Below are 26,205 nucleotides of genomic sequence, written 5' to 3' on the forward strand. Positions count from 1 at the left end.
ATATAGCATGTTATTATGATCCAATCGGCCTTATGCTTAATGTTTTCCTGTGCATATATGGGAGAACAGGAGCTTGACCGAGTTGCTCAACTCACCATATGAATTCAGTACATAATGACTGAAACACGGGCGATCTAAGTAACAAAATCTATCTGTAGCTAATACACTTGTACACACATCGATCATCAAGGTTTAGAGAGGAGTTTGAGGGATGAGTTGGCTGACTTATGGAAGCAACTGCAAGATCATAATTGTAGTGACTGATGTCGATCCGGGGCTCCGGGCTTAATTCTTCTGGCCAGATTACAGCTAAGCCGACGTACCTAGCTAGTGATGGAAGCCTTACAAGGTTAACTGGAGTCCTTTAAGAAAACTCTGGTTCCTAAAAGTGCCTTTGAAAATTAAAGTTTTTCTTCGGCTAATGTTCAAGAATAGTAGCATTTTGACTAAAGATGACATCCATAAGAGAGGTTGGAGTGGTGGTGAGAAGTGAAGTTTCGGTGACTACGCGGAAGATATAGATCACTCTGGAAAGATTAGGGGATAATTGTTGTAGGGGTTGCTCTTGCGATACGAGCTACTCCCTCCGTCCCACGATATAACATCGTTTTTCAAGCTAGAACGATCTTATATTGTGGGACGGAGGGAGTATTTGGCCAGATTGCAGCTAAGCCGATGTATCTAAGCTAGTGATGGAAGCCTTACAAGGTTAACTAGAGTCCTTTAAGGGCACTCTGGTTCCTAAAAGTGCCTTTGAAAATTAAAGTTTTTCTTCGGCTAATGTTCAAGAATAGTAGTATTTTGACTAAAGATGACATCCATAAGAGAGGTTGGAGTGGTAGTGAGAACTAGAAGTGCAGTTTCCGTGACTACGCGGAAGATACAGATCACTTGCAAGTTCATTTGTTGCTCGCTAACGAGGTATATATACTTGAGGGAGCTGTGCGTTTGGGATAAAGATGAACTTGAGTTGGATCATGAACCATGTTCTTGGATTTTTTTTTCAGTCTCTCTGGAAAGATTAGGGGATAATTGTTGTAGGGGTTGCTCTTGCGATACGGGCTACGCCCTCCGTCCCACGATATAAGATCACTTTTCAAGCTAGAACGATCTTATATTGTGAGACGGAGGGAGTATTTGGCTTGCTTTCGTATCTTCCCTTGTGATCCTACTAGTGTACTTGATCAAGCTTCTCACCCGTTAGATTTTTGGCCTGTTACTTAGAGAAGAGGAATATGCGCTCTGCAAGTTAAACTAGTAAAACTGCCTCTTTAGGTGGCGGCTGAGATCTTCAGTAGGAACCTCATATGAATTTCATGACGAATGAAATAGGCAAACTCTACTCCTCAGTTTGAAAATAATAATATTTTCTGCACAAGCCAGCCAAATTCAGAAAATTGAACAGACATAACCAACACTGTCGGCCAAGAATGCAGTGCACAAGGATGTTGTTATTAACCGACGCTTAAAAGCTTTCACCATCCTCATCAATTCAAGGGTGACATTTTTGCCGCTATCAGGTATGACATTTATCATTCCCTTTCGAGCGTCGCTGATCATGTACAGCAAACTACTTGTACTTGTATGTCCCAAGATCAATTTTTCTAACCCCATGCCCACTAGGCCACTAGAGTATTTAAGATAAATATATCGAAGCAATAGCTGTAGGAATAATCAAACTAAAAAATAATTTGGATAGTCTCAAATCACCTAACCACTTCACAGGTTATTTCTTGAAACTTGGTTCTGATGAATAAGCAACGTCAGGTCACGTCACGCCAGCCGCTCGGAGAAAGATTTTGTCGACCTCACCGACCTGCCGGAGCCGCGTGAAGGAGCAACGGTCGGGGAGCGGTTCAGCATTTCGACGACGGCGGGCACAAGAGTCTGCGAGCGGTGCAGCATGTCGACCATCGACGGCGTCTGGTAGGTGTGAATTTGGGTGTTGAGCTCCGTCGAGTCGCCGCGTGCCGTGGCTCTCTGCCATGAGTGTGAGCTCAGGCCTGCCAGCATGAAGGCCCTTCCTGATTCGTCATACCTCCGCCGGCTCTCCACCCTCTCCTGCATCTCCCTCAGCTCTGTGATCAGCGCCAGGCATTGGCTGTCTGAAGATTGTGCTGCCTGTGACTCCAGGATCCTCGTGCGGCCTTCGAGGATCGACACGGCCTGGGAGAAATCGCCTCCGTCGGCTGCAGCCCGCGCAGCGGACATGTCCTCCATAGCTTGAACACGGTGCCACTCGCGCTCAACCTCAGGAGACATTTTGCAGTCCACAGAGTATGCAGGACGCTCAACACTCACTTCTTCACCCTGTACCTGAATGCTCTCTGTTGTAACTGCATCTTGGTATGTACAGCTTGGTTTGATCAGTACAGTCTGCTGCCCCTGTGCAGCTGGGACATGTAGGGTGATCAGAAACCCCCTCTCTTCATCTGCATACAGGTCACCGATATCGACTGACCCGTTACGTCCATCCATGGCTACTTCACTTGCATAGCCGCCTGACTTGATGGAGGTAAGTACCACGCCTTCGTCTACACACTCGACGCCCAGCCGCATCTCCTTGACCACAACACTGAGGAGGCCACCAATACACTGAGCAAATCCGTTCTGTATTGAGCCTTCAGCATCAATAAATGAGAATGTGCCGCTAGATGTCTCAGCAATAGCATGCATCGCAGCCGAGTCATGATCTGCACCGAAACCAAAGGTGTGGATTTGCACATGATTACCTGTTCCAGGCAGGATTGAGGGAGGAACAAGCATGCTGTGGTTTGTCTGAACCCCGTCGTCAAAGGTTGGTACTGAATATGTGTCTTGACCATCTGACAGAAGGATGATGCTGCAAACAGAATTCTTCAGCCGACGGTGCTCAATGACTTTAGCACCCTTCTTTAGCCCATCAGAAATGTTTGTGCCGCCACCATCAACAAGGGAGTTCACAGCCTGCATGGCTTGCATTCGTCCGTTGACGTTCATTTGGCGAAGGGGAAAGAGCCTCCGTGCCGTAGATGAGAAGGCAATGACAGACAGCCGGTCATTGGGTCCAAGCGTCTGGATGACAAAGCCCATTGCCTTCTTGAGAAGCGCAAGTTTGGCCCCTTTCATGCTGCCACTGACATCAAGCACGGTCACAAGGTCAAGAGGTGCACGGGAGCTCACGGACTCCAAGGACTTTGGAGCCTTGAGATGGATCAAGATAGAAAAGACCTTCTGGGTCACTGATTGCTGTATGGCTTGCACTTCTGAATATGTCTTGATTTCAACCAAACCAGTAACTGCATTGTTCTCCTCCACAGTTTCAGACTGAATATCTATTGGCTCATCGTCATTGAAAATGTCTGCCTCAGGAGTACGGAAGACAGGAAATTGCTCCAGCAGATTTCCACTGTATGAGTTGGAAAGCCTGCGGATAACAGCCATGTGTCCGTCGTCTTGGGGCCAATTTACCGGGCTTACTCTAGCTCTCCCATGAGTGGCATCTGCAAGTTGAGGTCCCTGGAAGGGCAGTTCTTTCCAGTCGGCACGGCATATTGGGCAGATATGGTTGCCATGCCTAACATTTGAAGTGATGCAATGGAAATGGAACTTATGGGAGCATTCAGCAGTAAACAGGGCCTGTCCGTGCCCTGTCCTCATACTGCCAAGGCAGATGGCGCATACCCTCTGGAATCAAGAAAGCCAGCGCAAAGGAGTTAGCATGATAGAATCAGAGCTTGCAACTGAGCACAAAAATAAACATAGCTTCTACCCCAATTGGTTATAAAATGTGCTCTGAATGATGCGTAAAAAATGTGCTCTGAAGAATAATGCCATTGAAACACTTGTGTTGACGTACACATCAGACAAGCACACTAACAGTGTTGCAGATTTTCATTCAGCATGCTGCGGATAAGCAAGACTGCATGAGGCTCTGTACAACCAATCAAATGGAAGGGACTTGTCACGCAATAGAAGAGAAGAACTAAAGGTTGGTTATACACTTCTCATGAAGGTCCAAGAGCCAGAATTTGCATAGCTTGAAAATTGGCATCAGGTATACGATATCAGAAAATATGAACCGGAACATCCTAACACCGTATTCTGCTTTCTTTCATTCTTGGCAAGCATTAACAATCAGAGCAGTAAAACCAAAGTAAATTAACATACTCTTTCTTTTTCTTTTTTTTTTTGAAAGAAAGGGGTTTCCCCTGGTTCCACCCATTTTATTGAATGAAACCACAGTAAACATAGTCATGAAGGAGCTCGGGAGCAGTCCAAGTGACTGACCAGAGGAAAATTAACACAGTACTATTTCGCTATATAAAGTGGGTTGGCAATTTGGCGTCAGAAAATATTTTTTATAAGTCAAAGTAATTCACCACGTTGCATAAAGGACTCTGGTTGTTGAAGCCAACTGACGGCCTACCAACCAGTCAACGCACATGGAAAGACAAACGGCAGGAAAAGAATAAATATGAAAATGTTACTGCATGACCATGATACTACAGTTAAAACTTAACAAACTGCACCAGAGGGCATTACAGGTTAAGCCTGCAGCCACGAAATACTCCAGTTGTTCTTCAGTGGCAGTATAACTGTAGAAAAAACATGCAATCTTTCATCAAAGAAAAAACAAATAAGAAAACAAATGCAATCCATCAGCTACAGCTCTGGCCTAGCCTCCAAACTCAATCCGGTGAGCCATGCCCTGGCCCATGGATTTTATATTTATTTAAAATAACATGTTAGGCACGTGGGCAACTACACTAGTATAGTATAATCCTCATATGTTAATTTCAGTTGGTGTTCACAAGGTGTAGTACAAGTTGGAAGGACTTTTCAGTTTGGCGATTTCCTTGTGAGGAAACTTACCGCCTTGGTGGCAGATGATTGGTCAAAACAAAATGAGGACAAGCAAAGAGAAAACAATTGGTAACTGAAAACTGCAGGTAGCTGGTGACAGGCGAGAAAGCAAAAGAATTGGCGTGACTTGTGGATCTATCTATTAACTTGTTCCTTCGAGAAGGATGAATTTCACGAAAAAACAGTTGGGAAATTGGTGAGCACATTCAGTGAATATCACGGCAATAAATATCACAGTATCTTTTAAATAAATTTTAATGTTAATAAGAGAAGGCACACCAAAAGAAATAAATTTCTCCCGATTTTGTTTGTTTGACGGAGATGGCACACGGAAACGATGAACTCCGTCAAACTCGCACGGTGATCTTTCACTAGTACATGCAGAGATGAGACACGGAAATGATGAACACTGTTTTTTTTTGGAAGGATGACGAGCACGGTCAAACTCCTGCGGCGATCTTTTACTGCTACCGTGGAACAAATCCAATCCCCGCACGATCTTTTCCCCCACGTCTCCACGCGGTTTGGGACGGGCCGGAGCGAACGGAAGAACAAACAAGATTGGGAAATGGATGGAGATGGCCAAGAAGATGAAACCCTCACCTTGGAGCCCCGGCTGCCGGAGCTGGAGAGCCGCCGCGAGGACACGGACGGCGACCTGGCCCTCTCCTCCTCCCCCGTCGCAGGGCCCGGCGCCGCGGCCGACGGTGGATGATGCGCGTCGCGTCGCGGCGGCGGCGGCGGGGCGTCCTCGATGGCCCTCTGGCGGTCCGGCACGCGGATGCAGAGCTTGGTGACGAGCGCGCGCTTGGCCCGGCCCCAGGCGTCCGCCATTGCTACCTCCTCCCGAGTCCCGACCCGGCCCGGCCCTCTCTCACGCGCACAGAGGTGGGAAAGCGGAAGTGGGATCGCTCGGCGGAGGAAGCGGATCAGGAAGGAGCGCCGGAGGGAGGGAGGAGTTGGTTGGCTCGGGTCCCGGCTTCCCCTCGTCGCGCGTTCGCCGCGGGCGTCCGTTTCTTGGTTGATGCGGAGCGTCGCGCCGAATAAAACAACGGGGGAGCAGGGGGAACTCGTTCGTGCTTGGCTTCCCCGTTTTGCCCTCGGGCCAGAGGGTGTGGACGCGCCGGGATCCCCGGTCAGCGCGGGGCGTTTCGGGGATTTCGCGCCCGTGGCGCGGGGTGTTCAACCTCATACTTGGTTGGCTGACTCTGTCTGCCTGTCTGTCAGTCTGTGCTTCGAATTCAGAATTCATCCTTTCTCTTTTCTTTTTTGAGGGGAGAATTCAGAATTTGTTCGTGTGCAAGTGAAGAATTGAACTTGTCAGTCGGTTTCACTTGTGCGACGCGAGGAATGTTCAAGGTTTTACGGGGTCTGTTCCGATTCGATTTCGCAGCCGCAGACGAGGTGGCGGCGGTGTCGTGTGGCCGGCGGCGACGGCGAGCACGTTTTTGTCACAACATTGGCGTGAATTGATCACATGTCACATTTGCACGTCCTTCATGAAGGTGTTGCTAAACGTGGTCCGAACAATGTATTCTTCAAGGTCGTGCGTCAAACGTCGTGGATCGGTCTAAACGTCTGAATTGTCATAAATTGAAAGTAGACCTGAGAAAGGTCAATGCATGTCCGGACCTATGCCACGTAGGCATCCGACACCCCGGACACAACCAAAAACTCGATTCAGAGCCCAGTTTTTATCACTCCGCCCCTCTGTCACCGGTTGGTCTGTACCCGCGTACACGGGCGAAGCTTAGTTGGGACAAAACCGGGCCATGGCCCGCCCATGATTTCCATGACTTTTTTTATTACTATGTATGCTTTACTCAGCCCAGTCCACCATCGAGTATACCACACAGCAGGATCAGCCGTCGCTGCCCGTGTCTCGCACAGACGCAGATCTTGCATGACACAACCAACCCCACCACCGCACGGATAGCACAGCTTCATCACTGCTAAACACAGACACGAGAATGCTCACACGCGTCACCTCACCTTAGTTGTTGTCCGACGCCACAATGTCAGCCTCAACATTCTTCCTGCTCCACGGCTCCGCTCGCCTCCATGCGACCTCTCCATGTCCCCATCCTCCCTCCCCTCCGGGCTTTGGCCTCCGCCGACAACTACCGAGTAGAGCCTATGTTCACCTCCTAACATCGATGTTGCTAGGTGATTTCTAATTATCTCTGGAGCATGTGTTTCTATTATCAATTGGTTGAACCGAGCATAACTAATGCATTTTTCTTTGGTGAATCAGTTGGTGTTTGTACCTAATGCTACATATTTTTTCTTAAGTGCATTTGAGTGCATGAAGATAATTGAAACAAGCTTGCATAACAAGGTACAAGATGAGTATCGTGCTGCTAACTTGTTTGTCAACATAGGGTGAAAATTTAATGACAACAAAAGGGGCTGATTAGTGACTAATGCCTCAAAATTGTGTGCTCTTTTTCAGCCTGGCCCGCCCAACTTTTTCTTTGAAGCTCCGCCATTGCCCGCGTAGTCCGGAAAACGATGTTGCTGCTGTACCACTCACTTCGTAGCCTAGGCCTTGTCGGACCTCCGCCGCTCCACCCGGACGCAAGCTCCGACTTGCCTACGCCTCCTTTCCATCCATGGTTCGACCGCCACCTAGGTACCCTCTGCCCATACACATTGCAGCCCATGGTGGACACCACGCCCCGACAATTGTTCAGCCAAACACCATAGCCAAATTTATTGATGTTTTCTTGTTTACTTTGCATGAAACACAATTGATTCCAACACAAAGATAAGAAGAAGCTGAAAAGGCCGAACATGATGCAGAAAATATTATATTTTCCCAAAGACAAGAAGAATCTAAAAAGGATGTGGAGAGGGCATGCATTTGGAGTGCTCCAAACCCGTTTTTGCAATTGTTCGAGGAGATGTAAAAATATGCGATCCATAGACACTGGGGAGGTGATGACAGCTTGTGTGATTATGCACAACATGCGTAGACGATGAGCGTGATGGAGTTCGTCACTATCAGAAATTTGAGCGCATGAGTGATCCCACTAAACGCTTCCATAGCAAAATCTAGCGATGTTTGAGGATTTTATTCAAATGCATCAATAGAATCGGCATCGAGCAACTCATGAGCACATTTGTGGGCGCTTCGCGGGGAGAACTAAAAAGATGTGTCCGAATAAGTTGAAGTTCAAATTTGAACTATTTTATTAGAAAAGTTCTTGTTTGGATTGTAATATTTATGTTTGAATTATTTTTGCATTGGAATATTTACACAACAAGATTATGGATGAAGGATTAACTATTTTAAATGCTCCAAATGTAGAAAATAAAATAGGCTGGCCATTTGATGCATAGGATTGGATGACCGCCCCGCTACCCGTTGTTCGTAGACACGTCGGAACGTGTCTGTGAACGTTTGGGGTGTCCGATCTGTTGGACTGCGTTGGAGATGCCCTGACAGAGTATTCCTTCATTTGGATTACTTGTGACTTTCCAAATTCCAATGTATTGAAAATCATTCATTGCTTGTTCTCCTCATTTTCTTAGGCAATGACAGTGGGGAGCGTGTCTTTCAGGCATGCTCCATGAGACTAGCCACAGTGGGAGTAACTTCAGCAGTAATATCGAGTCCAACTTAACAAATTTGCTTGTGTGACAATGAGTTAATGAGGAGAGAGGTAGTTTGAGTAACTTAGCTAGTTACTGTAACATCACATGTCCCATGCAATATGAGTCTATAACCTAATAAATGAAGCTTTGCATGACATCACACTTATGTTACTACCCACTATAAAGATAGTAACATAGTCTAGGGATATGTGTATGTTACTAGTGTATGTCACTGTCCATTGTGACTAGTCTGAGCCAGAGTCTCTCCAATCTTTTTTTTGAAAACATTAAGCTTTATTGATTAGAAATAACAGTTACATCATCAATAAGAAGAGATACAATATCAACCATGGGCTCCTCAAACCAATCCTTAGTCGCTGAATATTTCGCTAGCCTAGCAATTTCATGAGCAACTTTATTTGCTTCCCTATTACAATGTTCCAATCTAGTAATAGTAAAATCGCAAGCCATAAAATAGCAATCATCGAAAACTGCCGTCGCCGCTCCCGCCGATTGTCCTCCATTCTTCATCGTGTCAATCACTTCCGTATTATCAGAGTTAACAATAAGGCGGTTGCACCCCGCCTTCTGTGCTAGGGTAAGGCCAAACCTCAGTGCCAATGCTTCTGCCGTTAGAACATCCGCACACCAGTCAAGTCGCCAACTACCGCCAATAATGAACCTTCCTTTGTCATCTCTCAGGACTGCCCCCGCCATGCCTCTAAGCAGATCATGGTCAAAGGAAGCATCAATGTTTAGCTTCACAAAACCCATAGGAGGTATAAGCCATCCCCCTTTCTTACTGATCGCCTTTGGGGAGTTTGCTTTAACATAATTTGCCGCTATAGCACGGGCCCCCATCGCAGATTGATATGCATCTTGAGACTTTCCTTCATGAACCAGTTTACGTCTATCCCACCATAAATACCAAGTTGTTATAACGATCAATTCACGTGCATTCTGGAGTCCCAAAACAGATATTTCTTCCTCTGGCATAAGTAATAAAAATTCAAGAACCGCCTCTCTGTTGGGGAACGTAGTAATTTCAAAAAAAATCCTACGCACACGCAAGATCATGGTGATGCATAGCAACGAGAGGGGGAGAGTGTGATCTACGTACCCTTGTAGATCGACAACGGAAGCGTTAACTTGGTTGATGTAGTCGTACGTCTCCACGGCCCGACCGATCAAGCACCGAAACTACGGCACCTCCGAGTTCTAGCACATGTTCAGCTCGATGACGATCCCCGGACTCCGGTCCAGCAAAGTGTCGGGGAAGAGTTCCGTCAGCACGACGACGTGGTGACGATCTTGATGTACTACCGTCGCAGGGCTTCGCCTAAGCACCGCCACAATATTATCGAGGACTATGGTGGAAGGGGGCACCGCACACGGCTAAGAATATGATCACGTGGATCAACTTGTGTGTCTAGGGGTGCCCCCTGCCCCCGTATATAAAGGAGCAAGGGGAGGAGGCCGGCCGGCCCTATAGGCGCGCCAAGGAGGAGTCCTCCTCCTAGTAGGAGTAGGACTCCTACTAGGAGGGGGAAGGAAGTGGGGAGGGAGAGGGAAAGGGGGGCGCCGCCCCCCCCCCTCTCCTAGTCCAATTCGGACCAGGGGGAGGAGGCGCGCAGCCCACCTTTGGCTGCCCCTCTCTCTCCACTAAGGCCCATATGGCCCATTACTTCTCCCGGGGGGGGGGGGGGGGGTTCCGGTAACCCTCCGGCTCTCCGGTTTTCTCCGAAATCACCCGGAACACTTTCGGTGTCCGAATATAGCCGTCCAATATATCAATCTTTATGTCTCGACCATTTCGAGACTCCTCGTCATGTCCGTGATCACATCCGGGACTCCGAACTAACTTCGGTACATCAAAACTTATAAACTCATAATATAATTGTCATCGAAACCTTAAGCGTGCGGACCCTACGGATTCGAGAACAATGTAGACATGACCGAGACACGTCTCCGGTCAATAACCAATAGCGGAACCTGGATGCTCATATTGGCTCCTACATATTCTACGAAGATCTTTATCGGTCAGAGCGCATAACAATATACGTCGTTCCCTTTGTCATCGGTATGTTACTTGCCCGAGATTCGATCGTCAGTATCTCAATACCTAGTTCAATCTCGTTACCGGCAAGTCTCTTTACTCGTTCTGTAATACATCATCCTGCAACTAACTCATTAGTTGCAATGCTTGCAAGGCTTAAGTGATGTGCATTACCGAGAGGGCCCAGAGATACCTCTCCAACAATCGGAGTGACAAATCCTAATCTCGAAATACGCCAACCCAACATGTAACTTTGGAGACACCTATAGAGCTCCTTTATAATCACCCAGTTACGTTGTGACGTTTGGTAGCACACAAAGTGTTCCTCTGGCAAACGGGAGTTGCATAATCTCATAGTCATAGGAACATGTATAAGTCATGAAGAAAGCAATAGCAACATACTAAACGATCGGGTGCTAAGCTAATGGAATGGGTCATGTCAATCAGATCATTCAACTAATGATGTGATCCCATTAATCAAATAACAACTCTTTGTCCATGGTTAGGAAACATAACCATCTTTGATTAACGAGCTAGTCAAGTAGAGGCATACTAGTGACACTCTGTTTGTCTATGTATTCACACATGTATTATGTTTCTGGTTAATAAAATTCTAGCATGAATAATAAATTTTTATCATGATATAAGGAAATAAATAATAATTTTATTATTGCCTCTAGGGCATATTTCCTTCAGTCTCCCACTTGCACTAGAGTCAATAATCTAGATTACACAGTAATGATTCTAACACCAATGGAGCCTTGGTGCTGATCATGTTTTGCTCGTGGAAGAGGCTTAGTCAACGGGTCTGCAATATTCAGATCCGTATGTATCTTGCAAATCTCTATGTCTCCCACCTGGACTAGATCCCGGATGGAATTGAAGCGTCTCTTGATGTGCTTGGTTCTCTTGTGAAATCTGGATTCCTTCGCCAAGGCAATTGCACCAGTATTGTCACAAAAGATTTTCATTGGACCCGATGCACTAGGTATGACACCTAGATTGGATATGAACTCCTTCATCCAGACTCCTTCATTTGCTGCTTCCGAAGCAGCTATGTATTCCGCTTCACACGTAGATCCCGCCACGACGCTTTGTTTAGAACTGCACCAACTGACAGCTCCACCGTTTAATGTAAACACGTATCCGGTTTGCGATTTAGAATCGTCTGGATCAGTGTCAAAGCTTGCATCAACGTAACCGTTTACGATGAGCTCTTTGTCACCTCCATATACGAGAAACATATCCTTAGTCCTTTTTAGGTACTTCAGGATGTTCTTGACCGCTGTCCAGTGATCCACTCCTGGATTACTTTGGTACCTCCCTGCTAGACTTATAGCAAGGCACACATCAGGTCTGGTACACAGCATTGCATACATGATAGAGCCTATGGCTGAAGTATAGGGAACATCTTTCATTTTCTCTCTATCTTCTGCAGTGGTCGGGCATTGAGTCTGACTCAACTTCACACCTTGTAACACAGGCAAGAACCCTTTCTTTGCTTGATCCATTTTGAACTTCTTCAAAATCTTGTCAAGGTATGTGCTTTGTGAAAGTCCAATTAAACGTCTTGATCTATCTCTATAGATCTTTATGCCTAATATGTAAGCAGCTTCACCGAGGTCTTTCATTAAAAAACTCTTATTCAAGTATCCCTTTATGCTATCCAGAAATTCTATATCATTTCTGATCAGTAATATGTCATCCACATATAATATCAGAAATGCTACAGAGCTCCCACTCACTTTCTTGTAAATACAGGCTTCTCCAAAAGTCTGTATAAAACCAAATGCTTTGATCACACTATCAAAGCGTTTATTCCAACTCCGAGAGGCTTGCACCAGTCCATAAATGGATCGCTGGAGCTTGCACACTTTGTTAGCTCCCTTTGGATCGACAAAACCTTCCAGTTGCATCATATACAACTCTTCTTGCAGAAATCCATTCAGGAATGCAGTTTTGACATCCATCTGCCAAATTTCATAATCATAAAATGCGACAATTGCTAACATGATTCGGACAGACTTAAGCATCGCTACGGGTGAGAAGGTCTCATCGTAGTCAACCCTTGAACTTGCCGAAACCCTTTTGCAACAAGTCGAGCTTTGTAGACAGTAATATTACCGTCGGCGTCAGTCTTCTTCTTGAAGATCCATTTATTCTCAATTGCTTGCCGATCATTGGGCAAGTCAACCAAAGTCCACACTTTGTTCTCATACATGGATCCCATCTCAGATTTCATGGCTTCAAGCCATTTTGCGGAATCTGGGCTCACCATCGCTTCTTCATAGTTCGTAGGTTCATCATGATCTAGTAGCATGACTTCCAGAACTGGATTACCGTACCACTCTGGTGCGGATCTCACTCTGGTTGATCTACGAGGTTCAGTAGTATCTTGTTCTGAAGTTTCATGATCATTATCATTAGCTTCCTCACTAATTGGTGTAGGTGTCACAGAAACATTTTTTTGTGATGCACTACTTTCCAATAAGGGAGCAGGTACAGTTACCTCGTCAAGTTCTACTTTCCTCCCACTCACTTCTTTCGAGAGAAACTCCTTCTCTAGAAAGTTTCCGAATTTAGCAACAAAAGTCTTGCCTTCGGATCTGTGATAGAAGGTGTATCCAATAGTCTCCTTTGGATATCCTATGAAGACACATTTCTCCGATTTGGGTTCGAGCTTATCAGGTTGAAGCTTTTTCACATAAGCATCGCAGCCCCAAACTTTCAGAAACGACAACTTTGGTTTCTTGCCAAACCATAGTTCATAAGGCGTCGTCTCAACGGATTTTGATGGTGCCCTATTTAACGTGAATGCGGCCGTCTCCAAAGCATAACCCAAAACGATAGCGGTAAATCAGTAAGAGACATCATAGATCGCACCATATCTAGTAAAGTACGATTACGACGTTCGGACACACCATTACGCTGTGGTGTTCCGGGTGGTGTGAGTTGCGAAACTATTCCGCATTGTTTCAAATGTACACCAAACTCGTAACTCAAATATTCTCCTCCACGATCAGATCATAGAAACTTTATTTTCTTGTTACGATGATTTTCAACTTCACTCTGAAATTCTTTGAACTTTTCAAACGTTTCAGACTTATGTTTCATTAAGTAGATATACCCATATCTGCTTAAGTCATCTGTGAAGGTGAGAAAATAACGATATCCGCCACGAGCCTCAATATTCATCGAACCACATACATCTGTATGTATGATTTCCAACAAATCTGTTGCTCTCTCCATAGTACCGGAGAACGGCATTTTAGTCATCTTGCCCATGAGGCACGGTTCGCAAGTACCAAGTGATTCATAATCAAGTGGTTCCAAAAGTCCATCAGTATGGAGTTTCTTCATGCGCTTTACACCGATATGACCTAAACGGCAGTGCCACAAATAAGTTGCACTATCATTATCAACTCTGCATCTTTTGGCTTCAACATTATGAATATGTGTGTTACTACTATCGATATTCAATAAGAATAGACCACTCTTCAAGGGTGCATGACCATAAAATATATTACTCATATAAATAGAACAACCATTATTCTCTGATTTAAATGAATAACCGTCTCGCATCAAACAAGATCCAGATATAATGTTCATGCTTAACGCTGGCACCAAATAACAATTATTTAGGTCTAATATTAATCCCGAAGGTAGATGTAGAGGTAGCGTGCCGACCGCGATCACATCGACTTTGGAACCATTTCCCACGCGCATCCTCACCTCGTCCTTAGCTAATCTTCGCTTAATTCGTAGTCCCTGTTTCGAGTTGCAAATATTAGCAACAGAACCAGTATCAAATACCCAGGTGCTACTGCGAGCATTAGTAAGGTACACATCAATAACATGCATATCACATATACCTTTGTTCACCTTGCCATCCTTCTTATCCGCCAAATACTTGGGGCAGTTCCGCTTCCAGTGACCAGTCTGCTTGCAGTAGAAGCACTCAGTTTCAGGCTTAGGTCCAGACTTGGGTTTCTTCTCTTGAGCAGCAACTTGCTTGCTGTTCTTCTTGAAGTTACCCTTCTTCTTCCCTTTGCCCTTTTTCTTGAAACTAGTGGTCTTGTTGATCATCAACACTTGATGCTCTTTTTGATTTCTACCTCCGCAGCTTTCAGCATTGCGAAGAGCTCGAGAATAGTCTTATTCATCCCTTGCATATTATAGTTCATCACGAAGCTCTTGTAGCTTGGTGGCAGTGATTGGAGAATTCTGTCAATGACGCAATCATCTGGAAGATTAACTCCCATTTGAATCAAGTGATTATTATACCCAGACATTTTGAGTATATGCTCACTGACAGAACTGTTCTCCTCCATCTTGCAGCTATAGAACTTATTGGAGACTTCATATCTCTCAATCCAGGCATTTGCTTGAAATATTAACTTCAACTCCTGGAACATCTCATATGCTCCATGACGTTCAAAATGTCGTTGAAGTCCCGGTTCTAAGCCGTAAAGCATGGCACACTGAACTATCGAGTAGTCATCAGTTTTGCTCTGCCAGACGTTCACAACATCCGGTGTTGCTCCAGCAGCAGGCCTGGCACCCAGCGGTGCTTCCAGGACGTAATTCTTCTGTGCAGCAATGAGGATAATCCTCAAGTTACGGACCCAGTCCGTGTAATTGCTACCATCATCTTTCAACTTTGCTTTCTCAAGGAACACATTAAAATTCAACGGAACAACAACACGGGCCATTTATCTACAATCATACATAAACAAGCAAGATACTATCAGGTACTAAGTTCATGATAAATTTAGGTTCAATTAATCATATTACTTAAAAGAACTCCCACTTAGATAGACATCCCTCTAATCCTCTAAGTGATTACGTGATCCAAATCAACTAAACCATGTCCGGTCATCACGTGAGATGGAGTAGTTTCATTGGTGAACATCACTATGTTTGATCATATCTACTATATGATTCACGCTCGACCTTTCGGTCTCCGTGTTCCGAGGCCATATCTGTATATGATTGGCTCGTCAAGTATAACCTGAGTATTCCGCGTGTGCAACTGTTTTGCACCCGTTGTATTTGAACGTAGAGCCTATCACACCCGATCATCACGTGGTGTCTTAGCACGAAGAACTTTCGCAACGGTGCATACTCAGGGAGAACACTTCTTGATAATTTAGTGAGAGATCATCTTATAATGCTACCGTCAATCAAAGCAAGATAAGATGCATAAAAGATAAACATCACATGCAATCAATATAAGTGATATGATATGGCCATCATCATCTTGTGCTTGTGATCTCCATCTCCGAAGCACCGTCGTGATCACCATCGTCACCGGCGCGACACCTTGATCTCCATCGTAGCATCATTGTCGTCTCGCCAATCTTATGCTTCCACGACTATCGCTACCGCTTAGTGATAAAGTAAAGCATTACAGCGCGATTGCATTGCATACAATAAAGCGACAACCATATGGCTCCTGCCAGTTGCCGATAACTCGGTTACAAAATATGATCATCTCATACAATAAAATTTAGCATCATGTCTTGACCATATCACATCACAACATGCCCTGCAAAAACAAGTTAGACGTCCTCTACTTTGTTGTTGCAAGTTTTACGTGGCTGCTACGGGCTTAAGCAAGAACCAATCTTACCTACGCATCAAAACCACAACGATAGTTTGTCAAGTTGGTGCTGTTTTAACCTTCGCAAGGACCGGGCGTAGCCACACTCGGTTCAACTAAAGTTAGAGAAACTGTCAGCCGCAAGCCACCTATGTGCAAAGCACGTCGGGAGAACCGGTCTCGCGTAAGCGTACGCGTAATGTCGGTCCGGGCCGCTTCGTCCAACAATACCGCCGAACCAAAGTATGACATGCTGGTAAGCAGTATGACTTATATCGCCCACAACTCACTTGTGTTCTACTCGTGCATATAACATCAACATATAAAACCTAGGCTCGGATGCCACTGTTGGGGAACGTAGTAATTTCAAAAAATTTCCTATGCACACGCAAGATCATGGTGATGCATAGCAACGAGAGGGGGAGAGTGTGATCTACGTACCCTTGTAGATCGACAACGGAAGCGTTAACTTGGTTGATGTAGTCGTACGTCTCCACGGCCCGACCGATCAAGCACCGAAACTACGGCACCTCCGACTTCTAGCACACGTTCAGCTCGATGACGATCCCCGGACTCCGATCCAGCAAAGTGTCGGGGAAGAGTTCTGTCAGCACGACGGCGTGGTGACAATCTTGATGTACTACTGTCGCAGGGCTTCACCTAAGCACCGCTACAATATTATCGAGGACTATGGTGGAAGGGGGCACCGCACACGGCTAAGAATATGATCACGTGGATCAACTTGTGTGTCTAGGGGTGCCCCTGCCCCCGTATATAAAGGAGCAAGGGGAGGAGGCCGGCCGGCCCTATAGGCGCGCCAAGGAGGAGTCCTCCTCCTAGTAGGAGTAGGACTCCTACTATGAGGGGGAAGGAAGTGGGGAGGGAGAGGGAAAGGGGGGCGCCGCCCCCCCTCTCCTAGTCCAATTCGGACCAGGGGGGAGGAGGCGCGCGGCCCACCTTTGGCTGCCCCTCTCTCTCCACTAAGGCCCATATGGCCCATTACTTCTCCCGGGGGGTTCCGGTAACCCTCCGGCTCTCCGGTTTTCTCCGAAATCACCCGGAACACTTCCGGTGTCCGAATATAGCCGTCCAATATATCAATCTTTATGTCTCGACCATTTCGAGACTCCTCGTCATGTCCGTGAACATTTCCGGGACTCCGAACTAACTTCGGTACATAAAAACTTATAAACTCATAATATAACTGTCATTGAAACCTTAAGCGTGCGGACCCTACGGGTTCGAGAACAATGTAGACATGACCGAGACACGTCTCCGGTCAATAACCAATAGCGGAACCTGGATGCTCATATTGGCTCCTACATATTCTACGAAGATCTTTATCGGTCAGACCGCATAACAACATACGTCGTTCCCTTTGTCATCGGTATGTTACTTGCCCGAGATTCGATCGTCGGTATCTCAATACCTAGTTCAATCTCGTTACCGGCAAGTCTCTTTACTCGTTCTGTAATACATCATCCCGCAACTAACTCATTAGTTGCAATGCTTGCAAGGCTTAAGTGATGTGCATTACCGAGAGGGCCCAGAGATACCTCTCCGACAATCGGAGTGACAAATCCTAAGCTCGAAATACGCCAACCCAACATGTACCTTTGGAGACACCTGTAGAGCTCCTTTATAATCACCCAGTTACGTTGTGACGTTTGGTAGCACACAAAGTGTTCCTCTGGCAAACGGGAGTTGCATAATCTCATAGTCATAGGAACATGTATAAGTCATGAAGAAAGCAATAGCAACATACTAAACGATCGGGTGCTAAGCTAATGGAATGGGTCATGTCAATCAGATCATTCAACTAATGATGTGATCCCGTTAATCAAATAACAACTCTTTGTCCATGGTTAGGAAACATAACCATCTTTGATTAACGAGCTAGTCAAGTAGAGGCATACTAGTGACACTCTGTTTGTCTATGTATTCACACATGTATTATGTTTCCGGTTAATACAATTCTAGCATGAATAATAAACTTTTATCATGATATAAGGAAATAAATAATAATTTTATTATTGCCTCTAGGGCATATTTCCTTCACTCTCCTGCCCGGTCAACAACACAGGCTCTATTGATCACCTCATACAAACCCAAATTATCCCAGACCTTTTTCGCCTTCTGACACAAAAACAAGACGTGTTTCGTGTCTTCTAGCCCTTTTGAACATGTTGGGCAGATGGGAGGGACCTTCACATGTCTATTGGCGAGCGTAACACGACATGGGAGTGTTCCATGCAATGTACGCCAGATGAAGATTTTTACCTTTGCCGGACAAGATAGCTTCCAGATCTTGCTCCAAACAGGATTAACATTGGATCTACCCATACCATACATATATTGTAATTTTCTTCCATGTTGTTTGTTCCATTCCTCCCAATAAGCCGATCGAACAGTGAACAAACCATTTTTTGTGAAACTCCAAGCAATGAAATCCGTCATTTCATGTATCGGAAGGGGGATTGCAAGTACCCTTTGAGCGTCAATTGGCCACAACGTTTGTCTCACCAAGTCTTCATCCCAATAACTCGTAATTGGATCAATAAGATCAGAAACCTTTGACAAAAGTTGCCCCCTTCTAGGAGTAATTATTTTTCTATTTGCACAATTCGGGATCCATGCATCTTCACAAATATCAATTTTTTGTCCGTTTCCAACTCGCCAGATATAGCCGTTCCTTAGAGAATTAACCCCTGCCATAATGCTTTGCCAGGTGAAAGAGGAACCCTTCTTTAGACTTGCATTCATTAAATCGCCATCCGGGAAATATTTAGCTCTCATGGTTGTGGCACATAACGATTCCGGATTATCAAGCAAACGCCACGCTTGCTTGGCTAGTAACGCCAAATTGAAACAATGTAAATCTCGGAACCCCATTCCTCCTTGTTTTTTTGGGACTCTGGCATCAGACAATGACTACCCTTCGGTGTGTGCGTGTGTGGTGTTGGCTGTCACACAACTCCTTGACTATGACTATTCGTGGTCCTTGTCAACTGTTTTTTTTTCTTTGATAAGATGTATTGGCCCTTGGGCTGTTAAGTTTTTTCGATCCAATTTTCTTTGCAAACTTGATCATTCTTGTTTTTTTCGAAGAGATTCTATTAGAAATAGGCGAGACATTTGAGGCTCGAAAATTGGACGAGGAGGAATGATGTTGACCAAATAATTAAGGGCTAGTTCTTTTGCTAGCTTTTTTGGCTTTCAAAATAGGCTGACCCCTATCCAGCTTATTTTAAAAATTTAACCAAAATTTTCTTTTTAGAAGTCTACTAGTTAAGTCTTAACTACGTAAGGGACAGCTTATTGCAATTTATTCTAGAAGCCACAAAAAACTAGCCCTAAGACTTAGCTTAGAGCACGCCTAAGGGGTTCACTGTCACGTACTCTGTATACATCGCTTCTTGTAGTAAGCAACAATACTAGTACGATATAGTCGGTTTTTCTAGGATCCGTGGCTCGTCGCTTGCAAGCAATAATATGAATTAGTCGGCTTGACTAGTCGGCGCTACATTTGTCCACGTCTTCTTCAGATAAGCTCCACATGAATGGATGGACGCGTTGAGATACTCATGAGTGATGAAGGAATAATAACAACGACTTTTGTGTGTGTAGAATTGTGGATGTCTTTGAAGGAAGAATACTCTTTCTCATCAAAGAAAGAAAGGGAATAATACTCGTACTCGACAACGCCATGACCATATCAAGCGAATATGGTAGTAGTGCTTGGCACTGCATCTTGCATGCCATGGCGAGCACGGTGCTACTCGAGCTGCGCCTGCGTGGACTTTGATCCGCATTAATCGATTCCATGCCGGTGCACGCTATCTGTCTATACTTCACCGCCTCGATCGGTCCGCAGAAACGTTGAAACGTACGTACGAGGACGTGTTAATTAGAGCAACTCCAACAAACCGACCCACACGGACATTATTTTTGTCTGTTTGAATCGCCCGTCCACGCATTCGTGTCCGCTTTTTCGTTTGGATCAGTCTATACGCCCAACAAGAGGCAGGTACATTTTGTGTATGTCCGCGTCGGCATTCTGTCGAACATCTGGTGAGCGAGCTCCCGCGTCGCCCTACGTATCACCGGCGCCCGCTCGCCCCGGCCCCAGGCCCGACGCTCGCAGTGCCCGCCGCGGCTCGCCCCAGCCCAGCGACCGCCGCAGCCGCCTCGCTAGCTTGCTCCGCCCACCACAGCTCGTGGCTGCCGCGCTAGCTAGGCCCCTCCGCGTCGCGGCTCGCCGCTGCTCTGCCCCTGCCTGGCGCCCTGGCCCGCGCGCTCCTGCTGCGTGGCGGGGTGCGGCCGTGCCGGGCGTGCAAGCTCCTCCTACTGCGTGGTGGGGCGCGGCCGTGCCGAGCGTGTGCGCTCCCGAGTCATGGCAAGCTCCTCCTGCTGCGGGGCAGGGCGAGGCCGGGCCGAGCACGCGAGCTGCTGCTGCTGCTGCGTGCAGGGTGAGGCCGGAACGAGCGTGTGAGCGACAGAGGCTGCCGCTCTGCGTGGCAGGATGAGGCCATCACTACTAGGGAAAACCTTATACATAGAATATTACCAGCGGCGCTCTTCAAAATACGACGCTACTGCTATTTAGCAGCAGCGCGTGCCGGAAAAACGCGCCGCTGAAAGAAAAATAGCAGTAGCGCGTCATCTCTAAACCGCGTTACTGGTCTAATTGCCATGACCTCGCCGTCCAGCTAGTTATAGCAGTAGCGCCTTACAGCGTACCGCGCTACTGCTATTCTCCTTACCCGCAGCGTCTTTTCATACCCGCGCTACTACTAACCCTACCTTATCCCCACGCGGCTGACCCTCTCTCTCTCTCTCTCTCTCTCTCTCTCTCTCTCTCTCTCACTCACTCACTCACTCTCCCTCTCAGTCACTCTCGCCCGCGCCGATAACCATTGTCGTTCGTCGCCGCCGCCACCGTCGTTCATCCGCCACCGAGGTACTCCCATCTTCCGTCCCTCCTCCCTCCGCCTGCGGCCGCCCCCTCCTCCCTCCTCCTCCGGCAGCCCTCCTCCCACAGCCCCTCCCTCCTCCTCCTCCTCCTCCCACCGCCCCTCCCTCCTCCTCCGGCCAGCCCCTCCCCCTCCTCCTTCGGCCGCCCCCTACCCCTCCTCTCTCCTCCCTCCCTCCCTCCCTTGTCATTGTTTTTGTAAATCGTAGGTAACTAGTTTATTTAGCAAGTGATTAATATAACTAGCTTATTTATATTAAGTGCTTAATGGACCTAGTTTATTTAGTAAGTGCTTAATAGAACTAGTTTATTTAGTAAGTAGTTAATAAAACTAGTTTATTTAGTAAGTAGTTAATAAAACTAGTTTAATTAGTGTTAGGATTTTATATAAGATATTTTCGAATGTTTTTTTTTTCATATTTTGAATCATTGAAATGCAATGACCATCGATAAGTGGCCTATGTTTTGCCGGAGTGTTGATTAATTTTCGTTCCGGCAAATTTCAGGCGCTCGATGTGTCCTTTTTAAGCAAAGGTCATGCCGGATTTTTTTGGGTTTTGCTGTTGAGTTATAATTTCTGAATTTTGAACACAGGAGATGTCTGATGACGATGGGATCCCGGAGTGCGGGTACTGCTATGATGACCGGGGTGTGTGTGACATGTTTCCTCACCTGCAAAATGATAGGTTTTTCACCGTGAAGCTGGAAGAGACCTTCGATGTTTGTACGGTACGCAACGACAAGCATTTCATCGTAATTAATATCATCACTTGTGCTTCTTTTGTTCAACGTGTAATTTATGGATTTTTTTCAATTCGATTAGTACATCCCGTGCCATGCTAGACCATATGTATTGGAGAAGCTTGGTTTTGGTTTAGATGACTTTGAGAATGTGGAGACGAGGAGGGCTCACTTAAGAACTAAACATGGTTACGAGTTTCTGGTTAAGTTCTACAATGCGGTCGATCGCTCCCATTTCGGTTGCTCTAAATGGGAAGCTCTCTGTAAGGCATATGGATTTGAGGAGGGAATGCGAATAAGATTTGATATTCGTCCCGAAGATTATGATGATGATGATAATATCGATATCTGGGTGGATATGGATATGCCTCCAGTTTTGCCTAGATGTGAGTTTGTCAAACTAATTTGTTAAGTTCAGTAATTTATGTTGTTAATTTAAAAATATTTGGTGTTCGTTCATACTAAACTTATTTATTTATAATTTTCAGCTTATTTCTTATCTTCAAGAAATACTCGGAAGATAGTAGATAACACATACTACAGCTATGACTCCAAGCTTAATTGTGAGGAGAAAGGTTATCTTGTCTCATTCATAGAAGATGTTGAGGCCTTCAAAACCAGTCACTCTATCAGCCAAAATTATACTAGATACGTGCCACTAGTCCATACATTGCTTGATGATAACTTCATTGCTAAAAACTTGGTAAGATTTTGTTAATGATGATAACTTCATTGCATACATTATTCTTAAGTAAACCATTGCTAACTATATATGTTACTATTTCATTTTTGAACAGAGGCTCCCGAAGCAGGTTGTGCCTGACATGCTATTTACCGAAGGTGATATGCATATGGTTAGCTTACGACCAACTCCTTCGGAGGCTTACCATACTGCATACTCGATTTCTTCAAACGATGGAAGGCTCAAAATCAAAGAATGGAGCAAAGTGATGAATGCGCACACGCAAATAATTGGAGACAAAATGAATGTGCGCAAGCCACAAGTTGGAGATAGGTTTATGTCCATTCTTCATTATGGTGAAGGACCGGTTTATCTGTTTTATGGTATTTTAGATAGGAGAGAGGAGTAGGTCCTAAGTATTAAGAACAATTAGTTAGTGTTGATTATATATGACTATAATGTCTTAGACTTGATGGTGATGCTGAGTAGGAGTAGTGACTATGAGTACTATGATGATGATGAGGACGAGTTGTTATTATAACTAGTCACGAAGTTGTTATATGATGTCCCATCATGGACGAAAATGATGATTATGAGGAGTTATATGACAATGATATATTATGATGATAAGTTGTTAATGATATTATGATGATGATGGGAAGTTATTATGTCATTGGGTGAAAGAACGGCCGATTAGTTTCAAACGGATGGATCCAAAGTGACCATTGGTTACTTTGGATCCATGCACTTGAAACTAATCCAAGGTTCTTTCACCTAGTGATTTAATAACTCATTACGATGTAAAAACAATCTCTAAATTGCTACTGTATGAAAAATTGTATACAGAGTATATGAATACGACCTAAAATTCAAAAGAAATGGAATAGGGAATAATAGTAGTAGCGGTTGTTTTCAAAAGCGCTATTAATAATTAGCAGTAGCGATTGACTTGAAAAGTGCTACTACTAAGTAGATATAGCAGTAGTGAGTGCCAGTAGGCGCTACTGCTAAGCATTAGCTGTAGCGCCTTATTAGTAGCGCGCTTACCCGCGCTACTGATAGGTTAAAAACCAGCGCTACTGCTAGGCTTTTCCCTAATAGTGCATGGCGAGCTCGTGCGGCTGCATGGCAGGGCGAGGACGGGTCAGACGCGAGCGGCGACGTGGCCGAGACATGCAAGAGAGCTTCCAAGTCATGGCGGAAGTGCAGAGTGGCATTCGAGTGGCTCGAGCGCTGCCATGAGCCGGCGCCCACAATGTATCGAAGCTAGCTAGATAGCTAGCGTGGGGCGCCATGCACAGGCTGGCATCCATGCAACTAAGCTAGCTAGCTCGCGTGGATGCTTGTACTGCCCTCGGCAGGGCGAGCGCGGCGGCGTGGCAGCACATGTGCCATGGCTAGCGCGAGAGAGAGGGGAGAAAGAAAAAGTATTATGTGAATGGATGGCAGATGAGTCACGCGGGACCGGCGACGGGCGGAGGCGGATGAGAGAGACGTAGAAAGTGTCTGCTTAGGATCCAAATATGTCTTAAATTTGAGTCGAAAATAGGTCCGCGCGGTCACAAATCGAACACAAAATAAAAATGGATCTCTGTGTTGGGCCGTCGTTTTTGTCCATGCTGACCCAAACAACGGCGAAGGACGAAATGGGTACTCCCATTGGAGTTGCTCTTAGAGATGTTTCTGTGAATTAATTTGCATCTCCGATGGAGGAAAGCGTCACCCATGTTATTTCTGGTCAAGGTTTTGGTGCCAGCTGCCGAACGGAGAAGAATCAACAACAGAGCTGGAGCGCACCCCACCGCTCAGCTGAAATTTGAGGTCGTCAGAAGATAGATATAGTAGCTCCTGTAGCAGATCCGGCCGGGCCAGGAGAACCGGACAAGGTTGAACGGAGCCGGAAGAGACGAACGATCGAGGCTAGCTGCAGATCACCATCACGTAGCACGTCAAAGGTAGCACTCCAGGATGCATGAGAGCGACGGACGTATCGTACGTGATCGCATCGCGTACGCCGGCCGGTGCGTATCATATATACATGGCTGCATGTGCACGGCCGTGGCTTGCATCGACTTTTTATTTATACACTTTCTGACGTGCTCCGGTGCCCATGATCTCGACGCGTAACCACGAGACGCCCGAATTGGCTGGACAACAGTGCCCCGCCCCCGGAATCCGATTCAGCTGCGGCAATGTGCAGCCAGCTAGCTAGACACAGATAGAGCATTATATTGATTCTCAAAAAAAAAAAAAGATAGAGCATCGACCGCATATAATATGTGCGGTGCGGTGCAGCTGGCTGGTCCGCGACATGTCTACGCATCCACCGGGGGCGGTTGGGCGTAATCAAGAATCCATGCATGAGAATGGATCGACGACGGAGTAACAGGAAAGATCAGAAGGCTGGCCTTCGTCCAGCTCCAGCCGCATGTGATGTGCCGGCCATGTTCTTGCCTGCCTCAGATCAAACGGCGCGGTTAAGGGTACAACCAAGGACCTGCGGTTCAAGTCCGGCGGCTCGACCTGGCGCTCAAGAGAGTGACGCTCCGTCCGTTCCTGTGGACGGATGGTCATCGCTGGAGTGAACTGCAGAGATGCACACTAGCTTGGAAAAAGAAGGCCGGCCGGCCGGCCGGCCGGGCTCTCGCATGCGGCGCGCCGTCCGAACCACATGTTCTCGCTCCTCGTTCGCACTTCGTCGTCGCCTCCGTCTGCACTTTTCTTCGGTCCAATTTGGCATGCAGCTGAGAGCTGACCCGAATCCTATTTGGTTGGGGGCTAGGCTAGCTGGCTAGTGTGTCAAGTCAACCATGGACTGGTGCAGGAGTAGCGGAGACTCAGAGTGATCAGTTGGGTGGATAGCAAGGTGCGTGGGCGCGTGGCCTTTTTTTTTCCAGCAAAAGAGAGGCCTCCCTCTCCGATTCCATATAATGAAACAGTCTTGCTAAGTCTCAGTCCACTAAGACTTGACGAAGTCTCAGTCAATGTTGTATCCGCTATATGTTACATTGAGATCGGTGTAGAATTTTATTTCCAGTTTTTCAGTTTCTTTTTTGCATGTTATGCCACTTGACTGAGACTTAGTTAAATCTCAGTCGACTGAGACCTAGCCACACCCATAATGAAACCACACGGTCTTGTTATATAGCAGTCACAGGGACCGAAAATGCATAGGAGCTCTCGGGTGCAATGCCCCCCTATATTCAAAAATAATTTAGTAATTAAAAAAAGTCAAAAATCCCGAAACTTTTTATGGAATCAAACATGACCAAGTATTGCACTCGTACAAAAAGATTAAACAAGGAATGACTTTTATTGTATCCGGGTTTAAAGATTTCCTGAAAAATGCTAGTTACAAGTAACTATTCATGCTATATTGCCTTCATAAATTTGTCTTTTTTATCCTGAAGTTAACGAGAATCATTCCTTGACCAAACTTTTTATATGAGTACAATATCTAGTCATATTCGGTTCAAAAATATATCCAGAATTTTTTTGATGTTTTTTTGAATATAGAGGGTGGAGCACCCGAGTGCTCTTAATCCGCTTCCTCACAGGGACCTACTAATCGACACTAAATCCCGAAAAAGAAAACAGAACAGAAAATAGCTCCAACTCCGGGAGCTCGATTTAAGTTCTAGTGCAGATAGGCAACTGAGTCCAAGGGAAAGATAACCATCGAGAGACTGCCATTGCCAAACAAGTATGCC

At 45.9% G+C, this 26,205-nt stretch overlaps 1 protein-coding gene across 1 annotated transcript; it reads right to left on the minus strand.

The window, feature by feature from the left end:
• Nucleotides 1-1,418: 1,418 nt before the first annotated feature.
• LOC125511413 (E3 ubiquitin-protein ligase WAV3) lies at nucleotides 1,419-5,877 on the minus strand. Its single transcript, XM_048676776.2, has 2 exons — nucleotides 5,449-5,877; nucleotides 1,419-3,666 (listed from the first exon to the last, which is right to left on the minus strand). The coding sequence occupies exons 1-2, from the start codon at nucleotides 5,677-5,679 to the stop codon at nucleotides 1,774-1,776; spliced, it is 2,124 nt and encodes a 707-aa protein (XP_048532733.1). The 5' UTR covers nucleotides 5,680-5,877; the 3' UTR covers nucleotides 1,419-1,773.
• Between the last annotated feature and the right edge of the window lie 20,328 nt (nucleotides 5,878-26,205).

This window comes from Triticum urartu, chromosome 5A (genome assembly GCF_056163025.1).
Source record: "Triticum urartu cultivar PI428250 chromosome 5A, HENAU_Tu73, whole genome shotgun sequence".
Taxonomy (NCBI): domain Eukaryota; kingdom Viridiplantae; phylum Streptophyta; class Magnoliopsida; order Poales; family Poaceae; genus Triticum; species Triticum urartu.